Source organism: Pristis pectinata, chromosome 8 (genome assembly GCF_009764475.1).
Source record: "Pristis pectinata isolate sPriPec2 chromosome 8, sPriPec2.1.pri, whole genome shotgun sequence".
Taxonomy (NCBI): Eukaryota; Metazoa; Chordata; class Chondrichthyes; order Rhinopristiformes; family Pristidae; genus Pristis; species Pristis pectinata.
In genome coordinates this window covers 74,438,531-74,448,966 of record NC_067412.1, presented here as the reverse complement: position 1 = coordinate 74,448,966, position 10,436 = coordinate 74,438,531, and the positions used below count along the sequence as shown (strand labels likewise).

General features: G+C 39.1%; 1 protein-coding gene across 2 annotated transcripts in view; it reads left to right on the top strand.

Annotated features, from left to right (window-relative positions):
• The window catches only part of rab41 (RAB41, member RAS oncogene family), a 32,211-nt gene continuing 21,775 nt past the window's right edge, over nt 1–10,436 (top strand). The window contains exons 1-2 of one of the 2 annotated variants that reach the window (XM_052021429.1): nt 1–180; nt 8,931–8,989. In XM_052021429.1, the coding sequence (XP_051877389.1) occupies nt 108–180; nt 8,931–8,989 (132 nt within the window). In that variant the 5' untranslated portion in view covers nt 1–107. The remainder of the gene's footprint in view (nt 181–8,930; nt 8,990–10,436) is intronic. The other variant, XM_052021428.1, reaches the window with a different exon arrangement.

The following is a 10,436-nucleotide window of genomic DNA, read 5'->3' as shown; positions in this document are numbered from 1 at the left end:
AGGCGTCGGCGGAAGTGACGCACTTGTTGCTGCGGTGACGGGCTTGCCTTGGTGGTGGTCGGTCGGTCGGTTTCGTTCATTTCGTTTCGCCTTTTAGCACAATCATTATGTCCGGCGGCGGTGGAGAGTTTGGAAATCCCTTGCGCAAGTTTAAGCTTGTCTTCCTGGGCGAACAGAGCGGTGAGTGAGCAGCCCTAAGGCCCGGAGATGAGCCTCGGAGCAGGCGAGGGCAGAGCGCAGGGTGGTAGCATCCGGGCCTTTGGGCGACTTTCAGTCAGGCATTGGGGCCGCGGTCTTATCCGTGCGCTGCAGGTCTCATTCCCAATGCCGAGCTGATTCACGCCGAGGCCTGGCAATTCACGCATTCAGCTTTGGTCCAGGACCAATGACCTCACTGAAGGAGACTCCCTCCTCCCACCTGGAAACTTCAGTGATCAGCCTGATCGAAAAATAATGCCTGGGGCGCTTACCCCTTTTCCTGTTTGTTGCTTACTTCAGTGGTTAATATTCGCCCTGACTCTCCCTTTCCATTTGTTCGGACTTGGCATCTTCTGTTCTTCAGATGTTTCTGAAGTCAAGGGCTCTTTTGTATTTTTTTATTTCCACGTTTTCAAAGACATGCAGCTATGTCATCTTACCCCATCGCTCCAAAATATTAATTAATGTTTTGACCAGCAAGTTGGTTCACGAGTAGCAAAAACAAACCGTGGCTGAGTCAATGTGCTTGTCAAACTCCAGTCTCGTTTCAAGCAAACAGTTGGTATTATTGTTCTTGTACGTGCAAGTACTATCTTTATGCTAGTTGGGGCAATTTTTCTCCATCGAGTTCCTGTCTGATGAAACAAATTTTGCCTTCAAATTTATGAATGGAAGCCCTCAACTGGATCTGTAATCTTGAGACACCAGTCTCTAAATATTTCGTGTTTCAAAGTCTTTTAAAATATATTCTTGCCTTAGTTATGACATTTTATACAGTCAACTTTAATCTAAGATTAGATGTAAAAGATCCAAAGGTGGTTGGTGCAGAGTCTTTTTTTCTGAAATGACAAGGTATTTCATCTTGGACAATCCACATATTGCTTTGCCACTTTTCCTTTCCTAGATTGGGGTCATTTATCTGTCTTTCCACTCTCGTGTATGACTACTTGCTCTTTGGGAATTAACATATGTAGGGATTTGGATAATGCCCCTTAAAGAGGATCTCTTGTTCTACCAACCCTTAATGAAGAAATGTCTGATCCTACAATAATCCACCCAAAAATGGGCAGATCTTAGACATACTCTCACAGAATCTCCACTCTTGATTTTCTCTGTGGAAGTTACCACTTCCAGGGTAGTTTGTGGATTATTAATTGTGGAATCTGGTATTTATTAACTTAATGCACATCAAACCCAAGATCCTGTTGGTGGAGGTGATCAGGAACCTTCCAAACCATTGGTTCGATCTTGCTATTTTCTTTGATGTGGTAAATAGCCTACCCATACCAACTTCGATTGGCCAACTGTTGATTTGTCTTTTTAAAAAGATGTCTTTTTAAAACAAAGTTATTTTTAAATGTATTTATGTTAGTTTGATTTTAGTAGAGATCTATTTACTTACTGTAATGACTTGTACTGATGGTTCTTGCAAAGGAACCTCTACGTTGTACCAGGAGCATCTATATCATCCCTCATCAGAGCTGATTTCCTATTTGCATTTTAAAAGGAAGATGGACAAATCTTAGAAATTATGATAGAGGCTACAGCATCAAAGTTTTGGATTGTTCCAGCAGGAAATCTAACAGACAAAATTGATCATAATGAAGTTCAAGTGAGGATGTCCATTGTGGAGTATTTCTCTTTAAATAGTGAGAGATTGAATGATGTTGCTATTCAGAAGGACCAGGGTGTCCTTGCACATAAATCACTGAAAGTTAGTAGATTCAGCAAGTTTGAAAGCAAACAGTATAATGGCCTTCATTGCAAGAAGACTTGAGTACAAGAATAAGGATATCTTGTTCCATTTATATAAAACCTTGGTGATATTGCATCTGAACTCTTGTGTACAGGTCTTGTTTCTCCACCTAAGGATATACTTGCAATTAAGTACAGCAAAGGTTTACCAGTTTGTCTCCTGGTATGCTGCATTTGCCATACGCTCTCATTCAAATGGAAAGAATTTCTACATGCTTGACAGGGTAGATGCAGAGATGTTTGTCTTTACTGTGGTTTTGTGAACCGTAGGTCACAGTCTCAAAATAAGGGGTTGGCCCTTCAGGACAGATGAGAAGAAATTTCTTCACACAGTGTGGTCAGTCTTTCAAAGTCACTGCTAAAGAGTGCTTTGAAGGCTCTATAACCGAGTATATGCAAGGTAAGAAATCAATACATTTTTGGCTATTAAGAGAACTGAAGGATATGGGGTTACTGAACAAAAAATGTTGCTGTGCTAAAAGATCATTAGTGATCTTATTGAATGTTAGAGCAGACATGAAGGGCTGAATAGTCTACTGCCTTCTCTGCTTGGTTCATAAGTGATTTGAGGCTGTAAATCCAATTCACAGCATTTCTGTCCTGAACTGCTAAGATAGAATTTGAATATACTCTTATCTCATTGAGTACAACAGTCTGGACCTGTTTTGTATTTCAGATTCTTGTAGAATTTTTTTGACTCCGTCTGTCTCTGGAAAGCTGTGCGTAGGTGGTTAACGTAATGACTATTACTGCGCACCCTGAATGTTGTCTTCCCATGCCACCCTATTAGTGCCAGCATCTCTGAAAGAGACTACTGCTATATTAATTTCAAGATGGGGTTTCCAAGGTTCCAGGCATCCTTTAGCTCCTACCTCAGTTTCTGGTTTTGTCAGTTGGTCCAAACTCCATTTGATGGTTTTGAGACAGTAACCAAAGTGCAATGTATAGATTAAACTTGTATCTGGCAGGGGGATAGGAACCAGAGCAGCAAGTCAGAAAGTGGAGGGATTGAGGGGAAGGTAGGAACAGGCAGAAACAAAGCAGTAGACACAATGGGATGGATGGGTTGAAGTGTGGTTTTTTTAAATGCTAAGAGTATTATGGGTAGGGGTGATGAACAGAGCATGGATCAGTACATGGAACTATGATGTTGTGACCATAACAGAGACTTGGTTGAGAGAGGGACAAGACTGGGTTCTTAATGTTCCAGAGTTTCGATGTTTTAGAAAAGATAGAGGAGGAGGTAGAAAGAGGGTGGGGGAAGTGGTGGGAGTTTTGCGATTAATCAGGGACAATATCACAGGTGCACTCAAAGAGGACATAATGGAGGGCTCATCCACTGAGTCTATATGGGTAGAACTTGAGAAAGGTGTAATCACTCTGGAATTATACTACAGATTGCACCCCCCACCCCCCTCCACAAAATATCCACCAGGACATTGAGGGAGATTAGGGAAAGGTGTAAAAACAACAGGATTGTTATAGTGGAAAACATCAACTTTCTTTATATAAACTGGGACAACCACAGTGCATGAAGTTTAGATGGGGCAGAATTTGTTAGGTGCATCCAGGAGGGTTTCTTAAATCAATATGTAGATAGTCCAACAAGAGGAGGGGCCATACTGGACCTGATGTTGGGTAATGAGCCTGGCCAGGTGACTGACCTTTCGCTGAGAGAACAGTGATCACAACTCGTTAAGTTTTAAGATAGCTATAGATAAGGATAAGTACGGACCTTGTGGGAGAGTATTAAATTGGAGCAGAGCAAATTATGAGAGCATTAGCCATGAACTAGGGAAAGTTAATTGGAACAACTGTTTTTGGGCAAGTTCACATCTGACGTGGAGGGTCTTTAAAGACTACAGAATGCAGGACAGGTATGTTCTAGTAAGAAGGAAGGACAAGGATGGCAAGGTGAGGGAACCTTGGATGTCAAGAGAGGTGGTGAATTTAGTCAAGAAAAAAATTTAAGGCTTAGAAGCTAAGATCAAATAGAGCCCTTGAGGATTATAAAGAATCTGGAAAAGAACTAAAGAGAATTAGGAAAGCTAGGAGTGGCCATGAAAAGTCCTTGGCAAGTAGGATTAAAGAGAAGCCCAAGGCATTCTATACATACATCAAGAGCAAGAGGATAACTAGGGAGTGGGTAGGACCACTCAATTATAAAGGAAGGAATACGTGCTTGGAGGTGGAGGATGTAGGTGAGGTCCTAAATGAGTACTTTGCATCAGTATTTACCAAGGAGAAGGATGTGGAGGATAGAGAGATAAGTGTGGAGCATGCTAATATACTAGGGCATTTTGGGATAAGGAGGGAGGTAATGTTGGGTCTCTTAAAGAAAATTAAGGTGGATAAGTCCCCAGGGCCCAAAGGGATATACCTCAGATTATTGAGAGAGGCGAGAGATGAGATTGCTGGGGCCTTGACCAATATCTTCGTGTCCTCTGTAGCCACGGGCAAGGTCCTGGAGGACTGGTGAGTAGCTAATGTTATTCCATTATTAAAGAAGAGGAACAGGGAGAATCCTGGAAACTATAGACTAGTGAATCTCACATCAGTTATAGGGAAGTTACTGGAGAGGATTCTTGGAGATAAGATTTATGAGCATTTAGTTAACCATGTTCTAATTAGAGACAGTCAGCATGGCTTTGTGCAGGGCAAGTCATGTCTTCCTAATTTGACTGAGTTTTTTCTAGGAGGTGACGAAGGTGATTGACGATGGTAGAACTGTAGATGTTGTCTACGTGGATTTTAGTAAGACGCTTGACAAGGTCCCTCATGGGAGGATCATCCAGAAGATTAAGATGCATGGTGAATTGGTTGTCTGGATTTAGAATTAGCCTGCCGATGGAAGACAGGGTAGTGGTTGATGGGACTTATTCTGGCTGGAGGTCTGTAACTAGTAGTGTTCCACAGGAATCTGTACTGGGACCTCTGCTGTTTGTGATATATGAAAACGTAGATATATGAAAATGTTGTAAGTTTGCAGATGATATGAAGATTGGTGGTGTGTATAGCGTAGAAGGCTGGCAAAGGATACAATGGGATATAGATCAGTTGCAGATATGGCTGGAGAAATGGAAGATGGAGTTTAACCCAGCCAAATGTGAAGTGTTGCACCTTGGGAGATCAAATATGAAGATTGGTGGTGTGTATAGCGTAGAAGGCTGGCAAAGGATACAATGGGATATAGATCAGTTGCAGATATGGCTGGAGAAATGGAAGATGGAGTTTAACCCAGCCAAATGTGAAGTGTTGCACCTTGGGAGATCAAATGTGAAGAGACAGTACACAGTTAATAGCAAGATCCTTAACAGTGTTGATAAGTAGATGGATCTTGGGGTCAAAGTTCATAGCTCCCTGAAAGTAGCTACACAGGTTGATAGTAGTAGTAAAGAAGGCATACGGCAAGCTTGCCTTTATTAGTCGAGACATTGAGTTCAAGAAGCATTGAATTTAAGAGTCATGAAGTTATGCTGCAGCTTTATAAAACTGTAGTTAGGCTGCATCTGGAGTATTGCATTCAGTTTTGCTCACCTGATTAAAGGAAAGATGTGGAGGCTTTGGAGAGGGTGCAGAAGAGGCTTACCAGGATGCTGCCTGGATTAAGGGCATGTTCTATAAGGAGAGGTTGGACTAACTTGGATTGTTTTCTCTGGAGCATTGGAGGCTGAGGGCAGATCTGATAAGAGGTTTATGAGATAGAAGGGCATAGATAGACAGCCAGTATCTTTTTCCCAGGGTTGAAATATCTAATACCAGAGGGCATGCATTTAAGGTGAAAGGGGGTAAGTTCAAAGGAGATGTGTGGGGCAAGATTTTTTTTACAGATTGGTGGGTGCCTGGAATGTGCTGCCAGGATTGGTGGTGGAGGAAAATGCTGTGGGGCATCCAAGAGATTCTTAGATAGGTATAGGAACGTGTGGGAAATGGAAGGATATGGACATTGTGTGGGCAGAGGGGATTAGTTTAGTTGGTGGTTTGATTACTAATTTAATTAGTTCGCACAACATTGTGGGCCAAAGGGCACGTCTTTGTAAATTGTGCAGTCTCATAATAAAGTTCGAATCCCAAGACTAATCCAAATCAAGGTTTTTTTTGTGGCTATGGTTTGAAATCCTTTTACCACCATTTACATTACAAAAATATATTGACCAGTTATGTAGCACCTTTTTCAGTGTAATTTCACCTCTGTTCCAGATTTTTCAATAAAATGCCAAATACTACAGCAATAGTAGATTCTTTCATTAGGTCATGTGCTGCACCATTCTACAAGGTTCATTAATGAGCTCCAGGCAACCTTGTGAGGAGGAATATGAATCAATTGTATCCTAACTTTTTGTTTTAATCAAAAATCGTGATTCAGGTATTTTCTCAGGTCAGCCTCTGCTGATCAGGGAATTATGTTTCCTAATGTTGCTTCAGGCAAATAATACCAGTTTATGCAACTGCCTGTGCTGAAGTGCTCTATCAGTTCACATGGAAGTTATTACTTACCAAGCATGTCATTGGCTAAACCGATTTTGAATACTCATCACGGGGCCTATTGAATGTAAGGACATTTTCTTTCTTTATCTCGTCTTGACTAATTATTTTACAATTCAGTTTGTCCTTTACTGAAGGGTATAATCTTCCAATTCTGATATCTTCGTAAATATTTTTTTTCCATTTCATACATCCTTTTTATAATTTGTCAACCAGATCTTTACACAATTCTTTAATGTGGTTGAACCAAAGTTTAATTACAAGTGTTTCATAAATTCATTGCTTTCCAATTTCCTCAGTCAAAAATAAAACTTGAGTTTCTAATGCTAGTGATTTTTGCATTTGCTCTAAGGACCTTTATCTATTGTGCCACCTGATCCTCTTACTTGTACCTTATTCTTTATCATGTGGCAGTTCATTGGAGGGTTTTTTGAAATCTACCTGAATTACATCTTCTGCATTCCCCTTGTATTCCTCTGTTACCTGTTTAAAATAATTGAAATTGCTGCAGAAAGACATTGCCTTTTGAAATCCATGTTATTTATTATTAGAATTTTGGTCTCTACTTTTTTCCTGTTTTCTTCGATAGTAATTTTCCTTTTGGTCAGATTTCCATTGATAATAAACTAATTGTTCTGTAGTTCCTTGGGTATGCTCCATTTCCCTTATATTATACCTTCTAATAAATTGTAAAATATATGCTTGTTTTCTCTAGATTCTTTCAGTCCAGACCTCTCTTTTGGACTTTAATTGGTTTATTTCTTTTTATAGTTATTTTTAAATCTTATTTTCTGATATCACATGAACCTGATTTGCCTGTCAGATAGAAAGATTTTAAAGTCAAATAATTTAATAGCTGAAGCTTTTATTCTGTCATCAAGCTACTGACCCTTGCTCATCCCAAGTATTTTCATACCCATTTACTTGTAGAACTTTTCCTATTTTGTTTAGTATACCTTGATGACTTTAATTTCATATTTCTTCATTTCCTTTCTTTTCTGGCTTCGCATTAACCAGTAAGAATACAAAAGTTACAATTTCCCCTGCTATTCATGTAGATTATATATGGCTCTTTCCTTTTTGCCTTTATTCATGGTATCTCACCAGTATTTAGTTTGCTTTTGATTTTTAGCAGAATACTTCTTACCTGGACTCCACTAGAACTTTTAATGTTTCCCTTTACTTTTCCATGTCATCATTTACCACACTTGTTCCCCATTTAATTTTTTCAATCAACTTTTTTATGGTTTTTTTTAATAGTTATTTCCACTCAATTATTATCCCAAATCTTATTATAGGCACTATTTCTCAGTTGTTCCTTTGTTTTGATTTCACTTCACATATTTATTCTGATTGAAAACATTATGGGTGTAATGATTAGAGTTATAACTTGAAGTTTTTGATCTATTTAATGGATTCAAGCAAGTCTGGAGGATGTGATGTCACACCACTGCTAAGTGATTAGAAGAACTTATGATGTAACCTCAAACTTGTTCAAATAGCCATATGCAAGAAAAAGAATTAGATTATGTCAAATTCGTACTTTGCTTCTTGCCTAGTTTATTAGAAAGGAGTCCAGTCCACATTGTAGGGACTCCATCCTGACCACGTCCAAAGAAATTGATTGCTGTTTCACAACAATTTTTCTGTCTCATTAAATATTTCCTTTCAGCTATTTTTGAGCATTGCCCATTGAAAGGCACAGTAGATAGAAAAATATAATTTAATATAACTGAAATACTTTAGGATCCAGATAAATCCTGTATGAGTCTTTCAAAGGCCTCCTGCATTCTTCACTGATTTTCTGACTCTTAAAATATTTTAAAGAACTTTTTGCCTTTGCAGTTACAAATCTGTCTTTTCCACCAACCTTTACTCTGGTAAAGCGATTTCCAATTTATGAAAGAGGTTTGTTTCTGGAAAATGATATGTTAAGCAAAACTTCATAAATCATAAAGGCTAGTAGAAATGGGTTATTGGTATTTTGAAGTGTATTCCTGTAGGTGGAGAATGGTGTGCTATTTGTTATAATGAGAAATAGATTTATAAGTCAAAGATATCGTCCAATGTCAATAATATTGTAGAGCAAATTCCTATATATGCATATGTAGGAATAGGTACAGGCTGTCCCTGGTTACAAACACCTGACTCATGGACACCCCCTACATATGAATGAGTTCCCATAATATTAAGTCTGACTTAAGTACTTGTGTTCATTTCTACAAATGGTAGAACTAGTTTCCTCTCCACTTTTTTAGTAATTCTTTCTTATCAGTCTTATGTGCTTTTGATGCCATTTGTTGTAATGCTGAGGAGGTGTGGTTACCATATTGTGATTGATTTTTTTGTGTATTTTCAAACTTAGGGGCATCCGTAAAATATCTATATTTGTTTTCTCATTGTGCATGATATTTCACTCTATTTTTGCATTATTGTCCTTTAATCTATGAAAGTATGTTTTTTAATTCATGTAATGTTGTTTGTGTTTGCAGTTGGAAAGACATCGCTGATAACCAGATTTATGTATGACAGTTTTGACAATACTTACCAGGTTAGTGGCACAGTCAACTAGCAGCTATAAATAATTCTGTGTCAGGGTTTCATGTTTCACAATGCTCCACTGCTCACATGCTGGTCCCTTGCTATTACTTGTAATATCTAGGGAAAGGCCATTTCTAATGCAGTTCTTTCATGAATTGTATTCCAGGGAACTAAGGTGATGGTTGAAGTGCATGCTTTTTATTCAGGATCTTTTTGCTTCTATTCACAAAACTTAATGTTTAGTTTCTATCAAGAGGCTTGTGCCATAGATCCTTAACCTGTTAAGAAAGAAACATGGAGGATTATCTCCAGTAGATTAAGATGGCTCCAGAGACCCAGATCCTAACATTGGGTGCTGTCTGTTTGGAGTTCACACATTCTGCTGTGAAAGCACAGGTTTCCTTTGGATGTTCTGGTTTCCTCCCATATTCTAAAGCTGTGCTGATAGGCTAGCCGGGCTACTATATATTACCCCTTAGTGTAGGTAAGTGGCAAAAGAACCAAGGAGAGAGTTGATGGGCATGTGAGAGAAAAATATGTTACAGGGGTACAGGGAAGTAAGGAAGGTGGGAATAGATGTCCATGTCAGATTGGTATGTGATTTGGATGAATTTTAGATATTGTACTTGTAGGTGATATAGGTCAGTGGTTCAGGGTGTCCTCTTGAAGAAGCTGTGTGAGATGGTATAGTCCAAAATATAAAACTTTGCACTTCTGTGTTAAATTTCACCTGCTTCTGTCTTCCTGAAGTCCGGTACCATCCTGCTCATTGTTACTACAATTTTGATTGTTCTGCTAGAAGCCAGCATGGGACCAATGGGCCAAATGACTTCCTTTCCTGTCACATTAATGCTTCACAAATCTTTCTTATTTAATGGGTGTAAATTCAGGCATTAAGAGTTTGATACAAAAAGCATAAACTGTAGGTTTAACCTATTTGTTGTGGTTTATCTCAACAAATTGTCATTTTGTCAACATTTAAAATGGTTTTTCCTTGTGATAGAGGAGGACCCCATTCAACCCATAGAGTCTATCAACCTATCAGTCCCATTTCCCCCAGCTATTTCCCTGTAGCCTATTCTCTCTCTCATGCCTGTCAATTATATCCCCCTGATATAGCCACATGCCTACACTAAGAGGAATTGACAGTAGTCAGTTAATTTAACAGCACATCTTTGTGATGTGGTATAGAACTGGAGCACCCAAAGGAAAGTATGATCATGGGGAGAATGGATAAATTCTACAGAGACAGCATCCATGATCAGAATTGAAGCCGGGCCACTGGAGCTATGAGGCAGGAGTGCTAACTGTAGTGCCAACTGTAGTGCCACTATGCGAGCAAAGAAAGCTGCTTACCAAATCTTGCATTTTCAAGTATATCTTAAAGTAGTGACATATGCCTAAGCACTCCACTCAAGCATGTTTTCCCACTCGGCCATCAGAGTGAATATTGGAAT